The sequence below is a fragment of the Monodon monoceros genome, unplaced genomic scaffold, assembly GCF_005190385.1.
Source record: "Monodon monoceros isolate NGI ecotype Baffin Bay Population unplaced genomic scaffold, NGI_Narwhal_1 Super_Scaffold_13, whole genome shotgun sequence".
Classification (NCBI taxonomy): domain Eukaryota; kingdom Metazoa; phylum Chordata; class Mammalia; order Artiodactyla; family Monodontidae; genus Monodon; species Monodon monoceros.
The window spans coordinates 5620410-5642702 of NW_021703769.1; the positions used below are offsets into that span (position 1 = coordinate 5620410).

At 50.8% G+C, this 22293-nt stretch overlaps 1 protein-coding gene across 2 annotated transcripts in view; it reads left to right on the top strand.

Moving 5' to 3' along the window:
* Nucleotides 1-1154: 1154 nt before the first annotated feature.
* The window catches only part of BMP7 (bone morphogenetic protein 7), an 87976-nt gene continuing 66837 nt past the window's right edge, over nucleotides 1155-22293 (top strand). The window contains exon 1 of one of the 2 annotated variants that reach the window (XM_029220976.1): nucleotides 1155-2091. In XM_029220976.1, the coding sequence (XP_029076809.1) occupies nucleotides 1674-2091 (418 nt within the window). In that variant the 5' untranslated portion in view covers nucleotides 1155-1673. The remainder of the gene's footprint in view (nucleotides 2092-22293) is intronic. The other variant, XM_029220977.1, reaches the window with a different exon arrangement.

Genomic DNA, 22293 nt, shown 5'->3' on the forward strand with positions numbered 1-22293 from the left:
ACCGAGGGACTTCCCTGGTGGTCCAGTGGGTAAGACTCCACGCTCCCAATGCAGGGGGCCCGGGTTTGATCCCTGATCGGAGAACTAGATTCCACATCCACGTGCATACCGCAACTGAGAGCCCACATGCTGCAACTAAGAAGTCCTCACGCCACAACTAAAGATCCCGCATGCTGCAACTAAGACCCGGCGCAACCAAAATAAATAGATAAATAAATAAATATTTTTTTAAAAAAGAGGCAGTGCCGGGCCGGGATATCTGGTCTCAAGCTGAGGAGTGGTTGGGTCCCCAAGGAAGGGAGGTGGGGAGGAATTCTCCAGCTCACACAATTTCAGTCATCCAACAAATAACGACTGTGCAGCCACAGTGGCTACCAGGCCCTGGGCTCAAGGACATCTGAGAGGGTCCCACCTCGGCCCCCAGGGAGCTCTGTTTCTAGTGGGAAGGCAAGACAATAAAGAAGGTACGAATAACTCAGTAATGCCAGACGGTGGGAGGAGGAGTTAAGGAAAATAGAACAGGTGTGCGCGGGGGTGACGAGGGGAAGGGACCTTATCTCCGACGGTCTGGGAGGAAGTGGCACCTGAGTGGCACCTGGAGGTGGAGGCTTGGCCAGATGGCAGGGGTGGGGAGGGAGACTGGGAGGGGAGAGAGTTCCAGGCAGAAGGACTGGCAAGTGCAAGAACAAGCTGGCAACAAGTTCGGGGAGGGATCCGCGTGTCTGGAGTAAGGCGGGGGGGGGGGGGGGGGCAAAAGGCGAGAGGGGCTCGGGTGCCACCTCCGCCAGGAAGCCTTCTCGTATCGCCGCGCTTCCTCCACACTCCCCCAGCTTGCTCTACCGCAGCGCAAATCCCATGGGTGCCGCTCAGGCCTCCTTCCCTGTCCGGACTACGAGTGCGGAGAAAGCAGGGCCGGCTCGGATTCCTCTCTCCGCATCCCCGCGGCGCCCGGCCCGGCGCTGGGCACCCTGTGGGCACTGGGTAAATATTTGCAGAGCGCACTAGAAGGAATGAATGAACCCATTGGGCGCCGCTGGGGGGAGGGCGGGGCCGAGGGCAGGTGGGAGGCCGCCGACGCGGGAGGGGCCCTCGGAAGCCCGTCCTCCTCCTCGCCCTCCCCCTCCCCCTCCCAGGCCCCAGCGCGCACCACTCTGGGGCTCCCGAGGCGGCCTCTCGTGCGATCAAGGGCGCGCAGGGCTGGGAGAGCGACCTGGGGCCCCTCTTCTGGGCGCCGGAGTTCGGAAGAGGGTGGGTCCCCGCCGCGCAAGAGCAAGAGCGCGAGAAGAGCCGGAGGAAGGAGCGCCCGCTCGCCCGCCGCCTCGCTGCCACCCCGGCGCTCGCTCTCCCGGCTCCTAGGTTTGCTGGCTGCTCCTCCCACCCGCGCCCGCCTCTTTGCTCGCGCTCTCGCTCGCTCAAGCCGGTTTCCGAGCCCCACGGTGCGCCCGGGCGAGTGCGGGGCGAGGGGCCCCGGGGCCAGCGCCGAGCCGGGGGCGGGGGTCCGGGCAGAGCGCAGCCGGCCGGGGAGGGGCCATGTCCGGCGCGGGCGCAGAGGGGCCCGTCTACAGCAAGTGACCGAGCGGCGTGGACGGCCGCCTGCCCCGCTCCGTCACCTGGGGCGGCGCGGGCCCCGGTGCCGGGTGCCCGGAGCCCGGGTCGCGCGTAGAGCCGGCGCGATGCACGTGCGCTCGCTGCGCGTCGCGGCGCCCCACAGCTTCGTGGCGCTCTGGGCGCCCCTGTTCCTGCTGCGCTCCGCCCTGGCCGACTTCAGCCTGGACAACGAGGTGCACTCAAGCTTCATCCACCGGCGCCTCCGCAGCCAGGAGCGGCGGGAGATGCAGCGCGAGATCCTCTCCATCTTGGGCTTGCCCCATCGCCCGCGTCCCCACCTCCAGGGCAAGCACAACTCGGCGCCCATGTTCATGCTGGACCTGTACAATGCCATGGCGGTGGAGGAGGGCGGCGGGCCCGACGGCCAGGGCTTCTCCTACCCCTACAAGGCCGTCTTCAGTACCCAAGGCCCCCCTCTGGCCAGCCTGCAAGACAGCCACTTTCTCACCGACGCCGACATGGTCATGAGCTTCGTCAACCTCGGTGAGTGAAGGCGGGAGGGAGGGGTGCGCGTCTCGGCCAGGAGTCGCTTTGGGACAGGGAGGGCGCCGCGTCTTGCATCCAGCCCGCCCATCTTTCCACTCCCGGTAGTTTTCAAAACGCCAGTGCCTGGCCGAGGGTCTCCCACCCCCCTGCCTTAGTGGACCCCAAGCTGCGCGCGCCCCAGGTAGGGCGAGCCGGGCTCATCTGGCCTGTGGGAGTTCGGGGGAAGTAAGGACCGGTCTGAAGCCCGCTCTGGGTTTAGTCGGCGACTGCACCTCTGGGGCGGGAGGCGCCGGGCGGGCCGCGGCTCAGTTCAAAGCGCGGAGCTCGGTCATGTGAGCTGTGGCTGTACGGCTGGGCCCGCGCTACCTGGATTTAAAGGGCCCTGCTCCGCGAAGCTGACTTCCCGCCCTTTCTGAGCCCCTCTCTGCCCTGCCTGGCCCTGGCATCGCGGGCTTTGCGCTCCCTTCCCCGCCCTGGCAAGCCCTACCTGTCCCCTCGCGGTGCGCCCGCCGTAGCGTGCTGCGCGCCCCGAGCGCCTCGGGGCCCCTTTCCTGAGCGCTGGGCGCCCCTCTCGCTCTCAGCTCTCCTGGCTGGAGCTGGGGGAAAAAACGTTGCCATTGCGACCTTTCTATTTTAAATATTTAATGATAGGTCCCGGACTGGCAGAATCCATTTTCAGCGTTTATCACGTGTGGCGCGCAAACCACGGCTTCTGGCTATTGGGTGGCGAGGGATCTCCCAGCAGACGCCGCCGGGGGAGGCTAGGGGACCCGGCTTCCGACTGGAGCCACGACGGCCCCGGGGATCGGAGGCTGGCGCTGCGGCGGGGGTGGTGCCCTAGCTCCATCTGTGCACATTCACCAGACTTACTCAGACTAACCCCCGACTGCGCGCTATAGGGCTCATGATCAAATATTTGGTTTCTGAGATAACACGCCCCGATAGCGCTGTTTCCCGAGCCGCTTTCATTCTACAAGTGTCACTTGCTGCGAAAATACGAAGTCAAGACAGCAAACTCACGCCCACCGGCGCTGTGTCAACAAGGAAATAATGATCCTGAAGCCCCCCGCGGGGCACCTGGGGCGTGGATGGAGGGCGCCGGGAAGCGCGGATCAACCTTAATGCTTCCCGCGCCAGATAAGGTCCCTGGAGTTCCCTGGACGCCATTGTCTGTCCTTAATAATAGCCCAAAATCAAATAGTGAAACGAGTTTCAGCGAGCAAGGGGTGGGAGGTTTAGATGCCAAAATGACTTCAAGAAAGTTTAAATTATACTAGGCAGCCTGTTAGAATGAGACAGCTCCATATGTCCTGATTTAGAACAATCTCCAAGATGTATGGGGTGGAAAAAAGCAAGGTGCAGATCAGTGAGGTTACATACGTGCTTGTATATCATGCTTTCCCACTGGAGGAAGACGCCATGGATTGGAAATAGATTTTATGGGGGCAGGGCAGAACTGGGGCTGGGGCCTTAGGGATTTGGGAGCTGGGGCCTGATATTTCATTGTCTGCAGTTTTGTGTATGATTTTTTTTTTAATGTGTATTTGTGACCTATACTAGAAGCTAAAGAAAAATCCCAAATACGTACATGTAAGTAAATTAATTAAAGCAGAGCTGTGTCTCCATCCTGAAGCCAGGGGTTAACCAGGGCCCTTTCTCTGGCTGGGGATTTATGGTATCTTCTGTTCTGTCGGATACCTGTGACTCCCAGTGAATGCCAGCAGGTCCCAGTGGCGGCCTTCAGAGCCTGGCTGAGGTCATTAAAAAGGTATTTGTAAGCCCTGGCTTCTGTGGAGGGCTCTGCAAACACAGTGCAGAAAGCACCCTGCTGCTTATGGACCAACCGCGTGGCCAGACACGGGCTCCTCCCATGCCCGAAAAGGACCAGGTTGCCAACTGGGTACCTCTGGGAAACTTGGGGCAGGGCTGTTTGCTGCCCCTTGGTAGGGGGGAGCAAGCTGGGACTCGTTTGGGAAGACCACAGCTGGGTGGTTTTCCTCCTCTGGCTGTACACACACCTTTCAACCCGTTAGTCCCATTTCTTTCATCTTGAAAAGACAAAGACCGGCTTGTCTGAGCCTCTTAGTCAGGCTGGCTTTGGGCTTTGTGGGACAGTCCTGACTTTCTCAGGTCTTGCTTTCTGGAGCATCACTCCAAATTAGATGGCAGAGTGGCTTTTAACAGAGAGCACTGACCTTGCTTGCTTTCTTTCTCAGTCCCTAAAACTTTCTCGATAATTAGTTGGGTGAAGACCTGGACCGCAGTTGGGCAAGACTCTTCCTGTAGATGTTTCTAAGGTTGCCCTTTAATTTCTGCTCGGCAGCAGCATGGGAGTAAACCGCCTGTCCCTTCCATTTTGTGGGGTTCTGGGATTTTGCCACAGGAGGGGCTGGGGGGTAGCAGTGGGGTTGGAGGGGGCGTGTAGGAGACCTGCTTGGAAGCTGAGAAAAAGCACACGATTTTTCCTTGGATTGCAGATCATACTGACCTGTAACATACAAAGTTTTCTAAAGATGCGTTTAGTCTCACACTTTTACTAAGAGTGAGAAAAACGTCGTTTGTTCATATGCAGCTATTACTTGTTGCCTTGCAGGGGACCTGGGGGAGACCTCGAAGGGAGACTGACTTTCTCCACCACCCTCTCCTCCCCTCAAAGCCCCCTCCTCCTTCCACCACCCCCTCCTCCCTCATTGCATACCGCTGCTGTCCTGCAGTGCTCTGGGGGACTTCGGCCTGAAGTCTGAAGGCTTCTGCAGAGCTGGTGCGTTTATTCTTCCGTCTGCAGCCAAACTGGTTTTTGTTCCTCTAAGTCGTTCTCCTCAGAATTCAAGCTTTTTGCCAGGCTGAGTGGGATCTAAACTAGAGAGGGAACTAGAGGAGAATTTATGACAAAACCAGGTGCTGAGAATGAGGACCTCAGACCGCACCTTGTGACAAAGACCAGCCTGTACAATAAAGCCCCTGTAATGCTAGCTGAGCTGCCGGAGGGAGACTTACATCTTCCCAGGCTGGGCCTCTTAAGTTCAATGGCGAGATTTGTAAACTGGTTTGGATTAACAAGCCCCCAACTCCTCTGTGCAGACTTAAGTTTGGAATTCAAAACAGGCTACCCTCTCTTAAACTGTCCCCAGGCAATGTGAGTTCTGCAGACTGAATCCCGAAGATAGCTACCCTCCCCCCCACCCCTTCTTTCTTTGGAGAAATCCAGCAGCTCCTTTTGGGATCTTCTAAAGAAGCCCCTGGCACTGGGGGTGTGCGATCCACATTTATCTCTGGTCCAGGTTCTGAAGGAACCAAATTTGTTTAATCTTTGAAGCTAAATTAAAAAGAGGGGAAGTTAGAAACCTATACTTATTGGGCTCAGTGTCTAAAAGTGGCTTTTGTTAATGTAGCCGAGGAGTGGGGAGAAGGCCGTTCAGTTTTACTTTTATTTTATACCATCTGGCGATCCTTTTTGTTGACAAGTGTTTGGCATTAAGATCTCTCCTTTTGCCCCTTCAGAACAGGCCCTACCACTGTAGAGTATTAGAAAAAGATTCTGTTACAGTTTAAAAATTTCCTTCAGGGAGTGCTTGCCGAGGGAGCACAGGCTGCAGGCGCTCGCAGCTGTAACCTGGCTTGTGTTAAAATTTGGAAGGGGCTGCCCCACATTCCAGCACTGGAGTGCCGGCCCTCACTGGTGAGCAGCCAGAGGTTAATATAGATGTCACACAGCCTTCCCTCCTTCTTTCTTTCTTTCTCTCTTTCTGCAGTGTCTTCGCTATAGGAGTGCACCAACAGCTGTGTTTTTAGTAACCCTTTCAACATCACTTCTTTTAAACCTCATTTTCCTGCTTATATAAATCAAAGATCTTCTCCCCCCTCCCCCCAAGGATATATGTGACCCAGGTTTGAACTTTGGGGGGGTCTTTGTATTTCCCTTCTGGAATCAGAGCAGGTTAAGGCCGAAGCCTGGATGCCAGCTCGCGTGGCCAACAGTTCTGGTGTTTATTCCAGAGTTGTCACTTGGTTGTGGGGCGGCTCTTGCAGGGGTAAGGGAGGAGGCCTAGGGAAGCGAAGGGGGGGCTTCTCTGAACGCACAGAGAGAGGAAACAGCTTCTGAGATGCAGCTCCTGCGAGCTTCGGGTCGGGGCCTTCCGTAGCGTCGTAGCCTGTCAAGCCTCTGCCGGGATAAACACAGCTGGCCCGCGAACCCTTGACCAGCAGCGTGCCTGCGGTGTGAGCGAATATCACGTGTCCACTGAGCTCGGAGAGGATGATGACTTCATTCCAGGGAGAGCCTCATCTAAGTTGATTGATCACCCCTATCGCTTTAATATCTTTTTTTTCCCCTATTGGGTAAGGTCATATTTGGCCCATTGCAAGAATCAGAGTGTCCTAACACTCCCCCAGTCTCCACCCTTCCCCAGCCTGCCCATCCATTTCACCAGCTGACTATTTTGAATGGAGAGCCCTTTGCACCAAGTGGCTGGCCACGTTCATTCTTTGGCGATCACTCTTCAGACCTAGCTGGGGGCTGTCGGCACGGCTGCTTTTTGGCCGGCCTCTGCCTTAATGCACTCTGGCAGTGTCACCGGGCTTAGGGCACAGGCAGGGATGTGTGGGACCTGTCACGTTATTGTCAGAAGGAATGCATGGATTAGCCTGTAAAACGTGGCGGTGGGAGAGCGCTGCAGCTGTGTATGCTTATTATCAAAGATTTAAGTCCCACTGGTAAAATCAGTACGTTGAATTGCATGACCCTCTGCTTTTAATTAGTTTAAGTCAAATGCGCCGGTGCCATTTTGCCTCCTCTCGCCTTCGTGGGGTGAGGAAATACCAATATTTACATAGAAACTGTTAATTTGTGGTAAAAATGATAACACATTTAGCTTTGCACACCCAAAGTGCTCCGACTTGATGGATCCCGGATCAATGTGGAGTAGTGGGGTGATGTCACCTGGGCGAGGGGGCAGGGCGGCCACATCAGTGATGTTTGTCGCCTGGACCCAGGATGTGGTCGCAGGTGCCTGTACCGATGGGTGGGTGCAGTGCGTGAAGAGGCTGGTCTTTCAAGAAACTAGCCGACTGTCTTTGCAAGCCAGATACGTTGCGATTCAACCGCATGATGTAAAATCTTTTAAGCATTCTTACAAAATTGTGAAGCGAAGCGGCAGTTGCCTTTCTGGTTGTTTTGCGTCTGTTCTCCCAGCATGCTGGGTCCTTTGTACTGGGCAGCTCAAGGCACAGTACTTTATTTATTCCAGAGCTTCAGATGCTTTTCTTTCCAATTCCTGAAACAGTTTATAGAGGAAGGGGGGTGCTTTCACGGCAAACGATCCCATGTACAACCACAGCTATTATGTGAACCGTTCGCTATTAGCTCTGTGTTCAGCTGCACTGGAAATCTGGGTTTTGCAGCAAATGGCATTTGACAAATAATATTTGACAAAAAATGTGACTTGGTATTTCTTAATATGGAACAGATATTTCCCAGTTAACCTTCTGCGGGGAAAAATTGCTCTAACCCGATGTGAAATGGCAGTGCCGATGAATACCAGGGCTGCCGCTGTGCGCTTCCCCCGCTCTCCAAAGTGGAGTGTTTATGATTTGGGGGCATATTAGCAGTGCATGAAGCTTGACACTTACTTATGTGAAACTCAGAGTAGCATGTGCGATGCCGTCCTTTCAACATTTGTGTCGGGAGGCATTGCTGGGAGCCGAGAAAAGCCTTTGCTGATCCGCGTGGAGTGGATTGAATTAATGACAACTCCAAGAGCACCAGTTTTAGGGTAAATTGCTTTATTGTTTTGGAGCCAGGGTGCTTATAATCCGGTTCCTGTACAAACATGTTTAACGTGTGTTAATGCATTTGCAAACCAGGGCCTCTCAGCACAACCCTGCTTTTCATTAATTGATGTCGGTAGCATGGTACAGTATTTCAAAGAGCTGGCCAAGTATAAACTGTGTTTCCAATTTCCTTCCTTTCCTGTGTTTGGAATGCCAATGTTAATTTGTTCCCATGCAGGAGCAGGGGCTGCCAACTGCGGCTTTCTATAAAGGGCTTCACGGTGAAGGCTTCCAGCCCTCGCTGATGCTTGGGGCTGCCTGGCCAAGTTTCCTGACACTTTGCAGCTAATTCTGGGTGATATATGGAGTGGGGGGTTGGGGGGCTTCACTGCCGTGTAACGGAAGTTCTCGGTGACAGCAGAGGGTGTGACTTGGCAAGAGAGAACAGAATGGCATCCACACTGATTCTCTTTAGACACAGCTTCAACCCATGTGTCTGTTTCCACTATGGTTGCCTATTAGCTTTGTGACCTTGAGCAAGTTACTTAACGTCTCTGAGTTTGTTTCTTCGTCTCAGAAATCTGGTTAAGAATCCCCTCCTCCACAGACTCTCATGAAGACAAAGTCATATCTCTCTTGGGTAGAGTCGGGCACCAAGTAGGTGCACAATAAATGGTAAACCTTGTTTGTATTTTGGTGTCCAGATCACTATTCACTTTGGTATAATAGTCCAAATTTCCGTTTTTAAGTACTTGATCTTAAAGTACCAAGATTAAGCCACCCATGTTGTTTTAGAGATATGAAGAAAATGACCCCAAAGATGTATATCTTTGTATATATGTGTATCCCCCGCCCCCCAACAGCACATGCATTTTCGTCCTCTTCAGAGATCAGTGACATTTGAGCACACCAAACTTAGTTGAGGACAAGTAGAGTCTAATGCTGACTTTCTCTTGATTTTAAGCATCTATGGCTATTTAAAAGCTTTCCTACTAGGGAACCTAAAACTTGTATGAGGGGTGTACAGGAACTCTCTACTATCCTTGCAACTTCTCTCTGAATCGAAAATTATTCCAAAATAAAAACTTTTAATTTCAAAAACTCGCATTACTGACATATTTCTTCCCACCCCTTCCTGGAAGGTGGTCAAAGTACGAATTGTCTTTTCCTTGATTCAAGGGAGTGACAAGCCCAAAGCATTCATTAACAGACCAGCACAACTTCCCCACTTTTTATGGGAGCAGGTGCAAGACTGCCCGCCCCCCGCTCTCCCAGCTGCGGTTGGGATAACAAAGTCCCAAGTGGATTCAGTGCCTTTAGAAGCCTCTGGAGACCAGAGGATGGTGAAGGTCTCCGGGGCCTGAGTCTCGGGGTGGGCTTTCTCACACAAGGTTTCCCATAAATTCTCTTCAGCTCTTTCTGTACCGTTAGAAAACTCTGACTTAGCGAGTATTAAGGTTCCCACATCTTTGAGGTCACGTGTTATTCTTTCACATCTTTATCTCCCCAGAGTAGCTTTCAAGTTTCACTCTTTTGTTGTCTGGCTTAATTAAATTTGTCTGTGAATAAAAACTTGCACTGTTTCCAAAATTGCGGACTTGCATGTTTTTAAACATTGGAGTTAGGCCTGTACCGTCTTGTAATGCCAGCCTCTCTCTTGCCTTCATGTAGTTTGAAGAAAAAAAAAGAATCCAAGCAGTTAGCATGACCATCCACCTAGAATGGCCCCGGGGCTCGTCTGCCCAGCAATTTAACAGTGCACTCAAAGGCAGGAGGGTTTTTCTGTGGTTTCGATGGCTTGTGTTTTGGCCTTTGATAAAGGACTTTTTCTTGACTATTTTCTCAGACATTCTCCCCGTCCCGCTCTGGCACTGCCTTGGAGAATTCTCATGGCACAGAAGGTACTCGGACATTGGCAGCTTGCGTGCGTGCAAGGGGTGAGGATGTTACACGGCAGCGTCTTCAAGTGTTTTTTGATCTTGCATCCCCGCTAGGAAATCTTTGAGTACACACCCTAAACAGAAATAGATCGTATAACTGCTCCTGTTTTAGGATGGTGTGCACTTTATAAAACAAAGACTAAAATAGAAGTTTAAGTAGGAGGCACTAAAGATAAAAAAATACAAAATTCTGATGTTCATTAATACACATTTTAACTCATGCATCATTAGTAATTAATGCAAAGTAGTAACTAATTAAAAATACTTTAATTAGTAATTAAAGTTTAATTCATTAGCAAGACAAATGTAATTTTGCTGTTCCTAAGATTTTCAATGTGATGGAATTTGATCTTTCACAGCTCATGGTTCAACAGTTTGGGGTCAGCGAGCTAAAGGTCTGGTCCTAAATTTTGATTATTTTGATCCTTCGTCTAGTCAGCATCAAGAGTTCACAAAGAACCCCACAATCTCGGTAGCTTGAAACCACAGAGCTTTGTTGTTCTTTTGTTATGGCTGCATCGTGGGTTGGCAGGGGGCTCTGCACATTGGCAGGGTGGGAGGGTGTTCAGATCTCCAGGCCGACGGAGCTGCCGCCCTCTTGAAAGTCACCAGTTGTGGTCCCAAAGGGAAAGACAGTGTGGCTTGTGCACGGGCTTTTCATCTTTCCAGCGGGAAGCTACACGGGCGCTTCTGCCTGCATTTCATTGGTCACAGCCTGTCACATGGTCAGACCTGACCCAAGGAGGCAGGAGATGACAGTCCCACCCCAAGCTTGGAAAGGGGAGCACCAGAAAGCGCCTGGGAAGTGGCACTCATGACGACCACACTGTCGCAGGCGAAGGCTCTCTCACGCGGTAAAACGATGGAAATAGAACAGGTGAATTGCTGGCTGCGTTACTGAAAACAAGGTCTGTGTTTTTCAGTCTCATCCATCAGTTATGCAGAGATGCTTGTTGAAGCTCAGCCAGTAAGTCCCCATCTTCCCTGACGCCCCTCAGTCCTTGAAATTTACTTAGTTGCGATTATAATCTTTCCCGCCCCACGTCCCAGTGGATCCCTCTTGCCCCCGCTAAGTGCTTGCACCCCATTTTGGAGACCAGTGTTTCTAGAATCTTCCTGATCACTGAGGTATTCACGTGGTTCAACAAGAATAACCACTTCTCTCCATTCCCACTTGTAAAATGACTTGCCTCTTTAGGACTTGTCTTTCAGCAAAAGCACGCTTCGGCGGCACTCGGGTTCACTACCCAGAGAATTAAGGAGCCTGACTCTGGCCCCAGCTCAAGAGGCCCTTGCCCTAGCCGCGGTCTGTCCGGGCTGTGCAGGTGACTGTCTTGTCATGAGGTCTTGCTTTTTCTTCCTGGGCTTCAGGGGCACTTCCTCGTCCAGGCAGGATCTTGCAAGGCTAAACCTAGAAACTGAATTCAGAGACTCCTTCATTATCTAAATGCATCGCTGAAGTAAATCACAGTGATAACGTGGGAGGGTTGTGATCTTTCTGTAGCACTAAATGGATTTATAACAGCCTCCCTTATCAGGCTCCTTATTTAATTCTCTCAGGTTCTGCAAAGCAAGTCGTAGCATTCCCATTTTAAGGAGGAAGAGACGGAAGGGCCCCGAACTTGCAGAGCTACGAAGTGGTGGGGTTGGCATTTGAAACCAGCTCTTGCTGAATGTAAACCCATTCACTCTTCCTCCCGGCCCCGTGGAGGTGCGTGAATGGGGGAGACGGGGCACAAGGGCAGTGGTGATGAGACCGCCAGAACAGCCTCCAAGCCCTTGACCTTGACTTTGTGGTTCTGTGCTCTGAAGAGGAAGATAACGATAAGTTATCCATCCTGCTTGTGGAAACTCCCCTCTGCTCTGTCTCTATGGCTTAAGAATTATCGACGGGGCAAAGGGCCCCGAGTGCCCATGTACTGGGGCTCCTGCATGCACCCCACACCCACTTGATGGGAAAATTCCAGAGGCAGCTAGGGACTGGTATTTTAATAGCGATACCTCAAGACACTGTATTGAAAAGATCATGGAGGTGGTTTTTACCATATGTACTGGAATAAATATTGCATATTGTTTGTAATAGCATCGTCACCACCAGCCTAAATGTCCATGAGCAGGGGATTGGAGAAATAAATTTGTAATAAATTTATTTATAAATGTGTAAGAAACCAGAAGGGAATGCAAGAATTTCTTTTTTATGTATCCACTTAGACTCAGACAGAATGTCAAGAGGGAGAAAGCCAGTTGTAGGAGGATGTTTAGGGTGTAAGCGTTTGTCGTTGTGTCAAAACAGACACACACAAGAGCACCAGATAATACTGTGTATCGTTTGTGGGCTCATATATTGTGGTAACACTACGGAAACATGGCGGTAGGACTCACACCAACCGCCTTTGGGGAGGGAGGCAAGGGATGGGATTGGGGAGAAATTTTAAATAAATTCCAACTGTTCTGGTCAAGTTTCCTTTATTTTAATAATAAACCATTCAGAAGTGCAGTGTGGTATCCTGGACTGGATCTTGGAACAGAACAAGGGCAATAGTGGAAAAACTGGTGCAATCTGAAAAAAAATCAGGAGTCTGGTTAATAGTAACCCATCGATATCAAATTCTTATTTTTGACAAGTGTCACACGGTTATGGAAGATGTGAACCTTGGGGGAATCTGGGTGAGGGTCCACGGGAACTTTATACTGTCCTTGCAACTTTTCTATAAAGTTATTCTAAAATAAAAAGTTTATGGGAAAACCAGGAAGCAACCGTGATATTAACTCCTGCAAATTCTTAGTTTTGTGGGTACCTGGATATTAGTTACATTTTCCTCTGCATTCTTCTTTGTGATTACATTTTTCCAAGCACCAGTGAATCAGAAATCTCTCCTACTGGAGACAAGAGAGTCTTGGCCGGAAGCTCAGCCCTGAGGTGGCTCTTGGTGGTGTGGCCCCAGGGAACCCGTCTTAGAGTGTATTCAGGGTATCATGCCCCAAAGGCCAATAACTCATCAATCCACAGACCCATTAACATGACGGGGCCTCAGCCAGCAAATGAAAACCTCACATGGCAGTGTCCCGAGACCTTCAAAACTCTCCCTGCCTCGGTTCACGAGGTACCCCGTGTAAGGCAGTCCTCCGTTTATAAGCAAGAAAGAGAGGGGAGGGGGTCGTTTTAGGTCTTTCAGTTTTCCTCTTGGTCCTGAACTTTGTGAAATGTCCCCCCACCCTCTTCCCTCTTCTCAGGTTCCATTTTCTGACTCACTTGACCTAACATTTGTTGAGGGAGAAGCCCTTAAAAATGGCAGTGGGGCCTCAGAGCCTTCCAGGGCTAGTAAACGTTTATAGGGTGGAGGCACTCGTTGGTCATTTCCTTTAGGAGAAAACAGTAAATGAAGCCACTTGCCTTATACCTGCTCAAACCCGGAGCTCCTAATTGTCTTAATATATTTGGCGGGGGGGGGGGGGGGGTGGGGGTGCGGGGGGATGGGAGAGGAGATCCAGAAATCTCTGGTTCTCATGTGCCTCAAACACCCTAGGAACTTGGAAGTGGCCCTTTCACGTAGGTGTAGAGCAGGGTTTCCCACCCGCAGCGCTGTTGACATTTTCAGCCCGACTCTTCTCGGCCGGGGGGCATCCTGTGCGCTGTAGAATGTTGAGGAGCATCGCTGAGCTCCACGCATGAGCGGCCAGGAGTGGCCTCCAGTTTGACAACCACAGTGTCTCCAGACATAGCCAGATGTGCCCTGAGGGGCAGAGGAGCCCCCGGCGGAGAACCACTGGTTTGGGGTAACTCTCCTCCGACTTGGAAATTGACTTGGGAGCCTTGGCTTCAAACCCATTGGCCCATGGCCGTGAGCGGGGAAAGCGGCGTTTTCGGATGGATGGATCGTTTTCCGGTTGAAAGGAAGACAGAGTGCAAGCAAAACGTGAGCCCTCTCCTGGGGACCCAGCTCTGCCTGGTTTTGAAACAGCCTGGAGACGAAAAGGAGGTCAGATCTCTCAAGAGCAGGCATTGTCTCCCGGGAACCAAAATATTTTTACAGCACCTTTTGCCCGATGATACTAAAAACTTATTAAACACACACTTAGAACTGGTCTCTCTTTATTCCCCTCCGCCAGCTTCTCGGGAGGAAATAGGGCAAACCTCTCTCTTACCTTGTTCCCCTCCAGCAGGTAACCTGCTGGGGGGAGGGGCGGTGAGCGAGGAAACTGCATTTTCCATTTCTCACTGCAGCTCAGAGCTACGATAAATAAAGCAGGGAGACCCGCTGATTTTTGTGCAGACTGTGAGCCAGAATGGCTTTTACAGTTTTCAGAAAGGGTGATAAAAGAAGAATATTCCATGATGTGAAAATGAGATGAAATTCAGACTCCAGTGTCTATAAAGCTTTATCGGAACTCGTTTTGTTTGCGTCTTGTCTGTGGCTGTTTTCATGCTCCATCCACAGAGCTGAGTGGTTGCAACAGAGACGGTGCGGTCTCCAAAGCCTAGAATATTTATTATCTGGCCTGCTATAGAAGTTTGCTGACTCCTGCTTTAGACTGCCCATACCCTCTACCTGGGGAAGGGTAAATAGTAAAAAAAAGTCTGAGTTTTACCTGACCCCTCTGTCCTCTGCAGACGTCCAGTGACACATAGACAACCCTCTCTCTTCCCGGATGTGGGAGGGCCTCCTCTGAGTTTGAACAAACTCTTAGTTAAACAGATTGCTCCTCTGAAGACTTCCTGGCATCCTTCATGTGGGTCGTGCGTCACAAGTTCCCACCAAAGTGATCAGGTAGACTGCACAGCTTTTCCTAAATTCGCTTCATCCCAGCAACCCCGTCCCATGTTCTCTTTTTTAAAAAATTGTCCTAAAACGTCTCAGGTGGTAGTTAAGACTGGCTCTGGGGTCGGACCTGAGTCTAAATCCCACCTCTGCTACTTGTTAGCTCTGTGACCTTGGGCAGGTTATGAAACTCTGGGTCCCATTTCCTCCTCTGGGTTCGTGTTGGTGCCTGCTACCCGGGCTGCTGTGAGGATCCGTCCCCTCCGCGGTGGCGGGAGGAGAGCTAAGCATGGTGCCCACGTGGCAGCTGGTGCCCCATACGTAACGTTAGTGGCCGGCAGCAGCGCTGTCACTTGCCTGGCCAAAACTCGGACCACTGTGGGCGTGGCCTGCCTATGCAGGTCCTCCGTGCAGCTCCCCCTGGCATGTAGGGCAGTGGGATGCACCGCCTGGCACCTTCTGGGGATGGGAGCGGCGTGGGCACGTGTCCCACCAACTGAGTGCTGTGGGATTTGGGTCGGGGTGGTCCTCCCTCAGCCGGGATGCCCCATGATGAAGCTGGAAGCTGGCCTCTGTTGACTGGGCACGAGGCAAAGCAGGAAGCTGGTTTTGTTATTATGAGTCCTGTTATACTAGAAAGTTACCTCTTGCTGATTATAATCTGTGTTTATCCGTGCAGAGGTTTAAGGAAACACCAGATCATCAGGACTAACCCTCCGCGCGTCCGCCAGCTTAGGGCACAGACAGCCCCTCAGATTTAGACACTTGTCTATGGGCGGGCCTACTCTTAAAAAAATGAATAACAAAAATTTCACAGTAAAATTGTACCCTTTTCTCTCTTTTTTTTTTTCCTGAACTCTGTTTATGTCAGACTTAGTAGCATTTCCTGTGCCCGACATTTTGTTTTGTTTTGTTTTTGTTTTTTTGCGGTACGGGGGCCTCTCACTGTTGTGGCCTCTCCCGTTGCGGAGCACAGGCTCCGGACGCGCAGGCTCAGCGGCCATGGCTCACGGGCGCAGCCGCTCTGCGGCATGTGGGATCCTCCCGGACCGGGGCACGAACCCGCGTCCCCTGCATCGGCAGGCGGACTCTCAACCACTGCGCCACCAGGGAAGCCCCCGACATTTTTTGATATGGGCAACTGACCTCCACCTGAAGTGAGGACCCACCCATGCCGGTCATTCTTCAAATAGCACGATTTCCACGTTTATTCTTATGTGTGAGGAAACTGGGACGCAGGGGTGACAAGTCATTTGCCCAGCTTTGGGGACAGCAGGTCTGTCTGGCTTTGAGTCCCGGGTCACTGGTGTGTGACCTCATGCAGGTGACCGGAGGCATTCAAGTGCTCTGGGACCCAGCTTCTGTCTTGGTCAGCTTGGGCTCCCATAACAAAACACCATTTCCTGGGTAGCTGAAACATCAGACGTTTATTTCTTGTAGTTTTGGAGGCTGGAAGTCCAAGATCAGGGTGCGTGCATGGCTGGGTTCTGTTCTCTCTGGCTTGCAGACGGCTGCCCTCTCGCTGTGTCCTCACATGATGGGGAGAGGGGTCAAGTCTCTTCCTCTTCTTATACGGGCGCTAATCCCATCCCTTCATGACCTCATCTATACCTGATCACCTCCACACATGAATCTGGGGGACCCAATTTAGTTCATAGCAGTTCCCCTCTCATATGGTGTGGCTTAGGGCTCAGGGCAGCTGGGATTAAATGGGGTGATGGCAGCCATCTCTCAGTAAACAGGGCCTGCCCCGGTACTGCCTTTGGAGCCCAGTCTGGCTGCAGAATCTCTTTTAGGTCCTTCTGTAAACATGGGTATGGCCCGATGTCCTGACTTGTCCTCACTGGGGACGCCTGTAAGTTCCTCTCCAGGTCCAACTGGGGTCCTCACATTTAAGACCCAGCATTTTCCTAAGTAGCGTCACGTTTGAAAAATCGTATTTATATTATTTATTCAAATCCCATTATAGATTTTGACGAGGCCTGGACATTTCAAGAGCAGCGTGATGCTGCATTTGCCCCTTTGTGGGGGCAGTGGGTCAGACAGAAATTGGGCAGAGTGAAAATGACCCTTGGAATCCCTTAGGAAGCTGCCATGTTGGAGATGGACACACTCTGTGTAAGTCCCTGCTGCTGGTTTTTCTTCCAGCATTGGGGTAGTTTGCCACTTCTTCCGTGGCCCATGAGATGAAACAGTTGGCTTAAGTTTAGTGCCATATTATACCAAAATACCTTTTTTAAAAAAAAAAATTTATTTATTTATTGGCTGCATCGAGTCTTGGTTGCAGCACAGGGGATCTTTCGTTGGGGCTCGCGGGCTTCTCTCTCGTTGGGGCTCACGGGCTTAGTTGCCCCGCGGCATGCGGGCTCTTAGTTCCGCGACCAGGGATCGAACCCGCGTCCTCTGTAGTGGAAGGCAGATTCTTAACCACTGGACCGCCAGGGAAGTCCCCGAAAATACTTATTTTTAAACACTAGCACCACTCTCATGAACAGGAAGTGCTGTAAGATATATACGTCCCAAAGCCTGCTCCTTGTTTCTGTGGAGAGGAATGATGTCTCATTTAGGACTTGTTCTAAGTCACAGTATACCTGCCTAACAGTGGCTTCAGCATTAAAAACATGTCAGTATCTCCCATAACAGCAAGTCTTCTGCGAAGTGATTCCAAGTTTGGGGTGGCAGCTCAGTAATATCATCCAGGTATCCATGAGCTTTCCCCCTTGCCTTCACCGTCCTCTAATGTCTTATGTCTGTTACCTCACGGTTACAGGATGGCTGCTACAGCCCCAGACATCACATCTTCATATAATCTCACGTTCAAGGCAAGAGAAAGGGAAAGGGTCCAAAGAGCTCTCCTTGCTTATCTGTCTTCCTGGCTTCCTAGACATTCCCTAGAAGTCTTCTCTGTAAGTCCCCTGGCCCAAACTGGTTCACAAGGCCAGATCTTGCTACAAGGAAGGATGGAAAGGAATGAAACTGGCTTCTGGCCCACACAGTAGGAGGGAAAGCTTGGGGAAGGAAAGTGCATTGGAAGTGTTCGTTATGTAGCCACATTCAAATAATCTAAGTTGTTTCTCTCTCCCTCTTTGTCGTTGTTGCCTATGTGGTGTATAGGTGGATTTACAGAAGTTATTTGCACATGTGATTTGACTCAACTCTTCACTATGCCCAGATAAATGGGGACCCTGAGCTAGTTTCCAAAGTCTCCAAATAATAGCGTGCCGCAGTGAATATATGCAGAAGTTGGGTTGCATGTTGGCATTAATTCAACCAGACCCTCTGCAGCCCATGGAGAGACTTCAGTTTCTCTTTAAACTCGAACCTGTGAGTAGGTATACCTCTCGCCCTGACTTTGAAGACTGCGTGGGATTCTGGCCAACAGCCAGTTGCCTGTTGAAAACTATCTTTACTTTATCACCATCTCCTTAGACAAGTGGCAAAACTTCTTGAAAATGATCTGAAAAGGTCAGAATCATTGTCCCATGGAAGAAAACAGGGGCCAGGTCTGAGTTCTGCTTGTGGGACAGGTGGCTCCTGTTTCCCTCTGGGTAGAGGATGAACAGATCAAGATACTCAAGGCATGTCACGAATCTGTGTCTTTGTTGGTAAGCCGAGGGTGGAGAGCTACTTGGATGGAAGCCCTGCTATCCTGGTAGAACCTTGTTTGTACCCTGAAAGCCTGTAAGAACTTTTTCCAGTAAGTGGGTTCTGGGCACATGGGTTACTTCTGCTTGTTTCCAAGAGAGACCAATGTGAGAGGGTCTGGGTATATCCCTAGGCCCACTGGTTGGAAGAGATGATCAGTGGAAAAGGAGGTAGAAGGTGTTTTCAGGTGTTATTTCTGTGCAGTGTGTGTTTGGTGTGAACAAAATTATATGTAACAGAATTTTTGGGTTGCAGGCAAGAAAATATATTCAAACTAGTTTAAGGAGAATAAATAGGAAATCGATGCATCCCCAAGACCTGGGAAAGGACATAACAGCGACTAGAATGTCCTTAGAGAGTCCAGGGGTTATTCTCTCCATGTCCCTCACTGAATAGCTTCCCTCTGACCTCTCTGCCCCACTGGATTCCTCTGCTACCCTGCCTATTGGGAGAAAGATGGCCACCCACAGCAACTTGTAGTCACAGCTCTCTGGCTAGCCACATACTTGCCTTACCAGCTTCCCTAGCAGGATGGAATGGACATGGGATGGTGTTCTAACCAGTGAAGCACCAGAGGAAATCTGCTGGGAGTAGAAAGGGATGGGAGATGGTTCTGAAAAATATTTTGCTTCCTGATGAGTGACAGATGAACAAACAGAACAGACTATCTTTTTCTCCCTTTTCTTACCTTGAATGTGGTTCTGTGAAGATGTGATGTCTGGAGCTGTGGTGGCCATCTTGTGACCATTAGGCAACAAGCGTAAGGACTGAACATCAATGTGCAGGCGATGGCAGAGCAAAAAGATGGAAGAAACTTGAGTTCTTGATGACTTGGTTGAGCTGCTGCACCCAAATAAAATTCCTCGGGAGGGACTCTTAGCTTGAATCACATGTTCACTCATGAATCGGTTGGGTCTAGAAGGTAGATCATGCTTCATAAATAAGGTGTCTGAGAGTCAGCCTTTGGCCCCCTGTGGCTGGGTTGGGGAGTTGGGGGTGTGTATACGATCTAATTATCGCTAAGTTAGCAATAAAAATAATAATAATCTTTGTAGCTAACATTTGTGAAGGGCTTACTATGTGCTAAGTACCCTTTATCCTCTTTACCTATATTACTAATTTAATTCTCCTAACAGCTGTTTCAGGTGGGAGCTATTACTATCCTCCTTATTTTAGAGATGGGAAAACTGAGCACAGAGAAGTAAGTAGCTGGCCCAGAAAGTGTATTTGAATTTGGAGGTCCAGTTACTGAGCCCTCCCTCTTAAACTTGATCCCGAGCTGCTCCTCAGGCTTGAAGGATGGGTTTGGAGCAGGTGAATAAACAGCCTTGCTAACGGGAGGGTCATAGGTCAGGGCAGTAGGATGCCACATACACGTTTCCCAATTAGGTGCTTTAGGCATAATATCCCATTTCTTTGATTATCGATGCTTCTGAAACCAAGATGTCTTAAAATTGATAAAGGTGTTAGTATCTTTTCCCCAAACAGCTGGTATGAGATTGCTCTTACTATAGGGGGACTATGGTGACAGATACTTCTTGAGTACAACTGGAGATGGATAAAGCCAGCCAATACGTATTGTTGATAAAACTGTTTATTGAAGTTTAACTTGTGTACAGAACAGTGCACGAATCTAGAACAGTTAGGGATTTCCACAAAGTGAACACACCCAGGTACCAGTGCCCAGAACAAGAAACAGAACGTGACCAGCTGCCAGAAGCCCCCTCACAGCCTCACCCAAGGGCGACTGCCATCCTGTCTTCTAACGCCATAGACTAGTGTTGCCTGTTTTAAAACTTTATCCATTTAATTGTACAAGTGTTCCCTTAAATCACTACCAATCATTTCCAATTATTTGGAAAGATGACTCCATTTAGACCTGTTTCAAGTAAACCAGAGGACACTCACTTTGGAAATCTGTTTGCCGCTCTGCCGGTTACATTCAACAGAGAATCCAAACTGTAATTTCAGAACCATTGTTTGGTTTGACCTCGGATTCTCCTTCACTTACCAGAAATAGGTTCAAGGGACAAAAATGCAGTTTTAAGGGTGTTTTGATAGTTCAGCTTGGGAAGTCAAGTTCAGTTTGTTGCAATGTGAGCGTGAAACGAATGAGGGTCTTGAAGTTTGCTGGTTTCCACCAAACTCCCCCCTGCAAGCCCCCGGGGCGGCTTCTGAGCATCTCTTTACAGTCCTATTTGCAGAAGTGGACGCTGATGCCTCTGTGATGAGTGTTTTGCTCCATGTATGGGGTTTAGAGGAGACTCTTATTGTGAAAGGGAGATGGGAGCCCAGCATGAAGGAAAAGCAGAACAATCTCTTCCTTAGCTGCACCTGCACGGCTCTGGCCTAATGAGTTTAGGTTGATGGAACCCAGACCTCAGGAAGGATTATAAATTCTCATTTGATTTGATTTGCTTCTAAAATACCTTAAACCAGCTGTGCCTGCCCAGCTGACCCAGGAGTCTCTGGCTGCTTTGGGGGAAGGTCTGAGAAGGCACCCTCCTGTCCTGGGGAGGGGCCCGTGGGCTGCCGCACTGCCCCTCCCACCCCCGGCCACTCCCAGGGCCTCCTCCGGTCTGGCGCTTGTCCTTGTCATGTCCCATGATCGCTGGCCTCTGTCTTCTTGAATTCTCATGACGGCTCCATATAACTGGGGGCCTCTTCATGTCCCCATTTTATTGAAGGGGAAGCTAAGCCTCCCAGAGATGGGTTAACTTGTACTGAGTCACTGCTGGTGATTGGCAGAGTCCGAGTCTGAACCCAGGCCATAGGGCCCCCTCTCAACCCCAATTCTCTGCTGCTTCTAGAGCTGAGTGAGACCGAGAGGGGCTTTTCTGCCCTCCTAAGGGAACCCGGGGGGAAAGTTTCCAAAGATTGTTCACTGAGATACTTGAGAACCTGCCAAGTGCCACGCAAGTGAGTATGGTGGGTGGAACAGTGGAGAACCACAAAACAATCAGAGCAGACATCGTTCAAGACTTCTCTGCGCACCAAGGACTCCACGGACGGGCTCTATTCTGGCGGTTCTCAAAGTGGGGTCCCTGGACCGGCGGCATCGGCTTCTCCTGACAACCTGTTAGAAGTGCAAGTTCTTGGGCCACACCCCAGATCTCCCATGTTACAAATACTGGGAGTCGGTCCAGTGGTCTGTGTTTTGACAGGCTCCCCGGTGATTCTGGAACACGCCGAAGCTTGAGGATCCCTGGTCTGTTTTGATCCTACACCGACCCAGTGAAGTCAGGGTTATTCTCATCATCCTTGCATTTGACAGATGAAGAGTAACTTGCCCAAGCGCCCCGTGGGTGGCAGGGCTGGGACTTCCCCCCCAGCCTGGCTCCACGTTCAAGCCTCTTACGTTCTGTACCTGACTTCTCTCAGGTCTTACTCTGGGAGTTAAAACCTAGAAAAGAAGACGGTTAATAAACAGGTCAACGGGCCAATGAATCACTTCCTTAAGCCGTAGGAAGGAAATGAACGGGGAGGGGCGGCTGGGAGGGAGTGAACGGCCCGGCTCAGCCGAGGGGAAGGGGTCTCGGGGCCGGGTGGGCCTGAAGCAGAGCCCCTGAACTTGCTGGGTCTGATGATTACCCAGCCTGATGTCACTCAGCAAGTGACAAACTCCCAGGTGGCCCTGTGACCGGGGCAGGGGTCGTCATTCCTATTTTACAGACGGAACCGAGAGCCCAGGGGCCACCAGTGTCCGACGCAGGCCTCTCCCACAGCTCCGGGATTAAGTTCTCCCTACTTCCATGGAATTTCTCACACTGGGAACCTGTTTTTGAGGAAGGACCTCCCCGTCTCTCTGAGAACACGTATTTGGACCCTGGTTTGTGATAAGCTCTTTATGTCGTCATGCTGCTATCAGAAACCAGTGCGCCGATGCTACAGAGCAGCGCTGTCCAATAGCACGTTCCCCGATGATGGAAATGTTCTGTATCTGCCGTCCAGTACAGGCGCCCCTGGGCGCATCTAAACTGATCACACTGAAATAAATGTAAACACTGCCACACCGGCCGCATTTCAAGTGCTCTGTAGACACATGCGGTTAGTGGCTGCCATGCTGGACCGTGTGGATGTAGAAT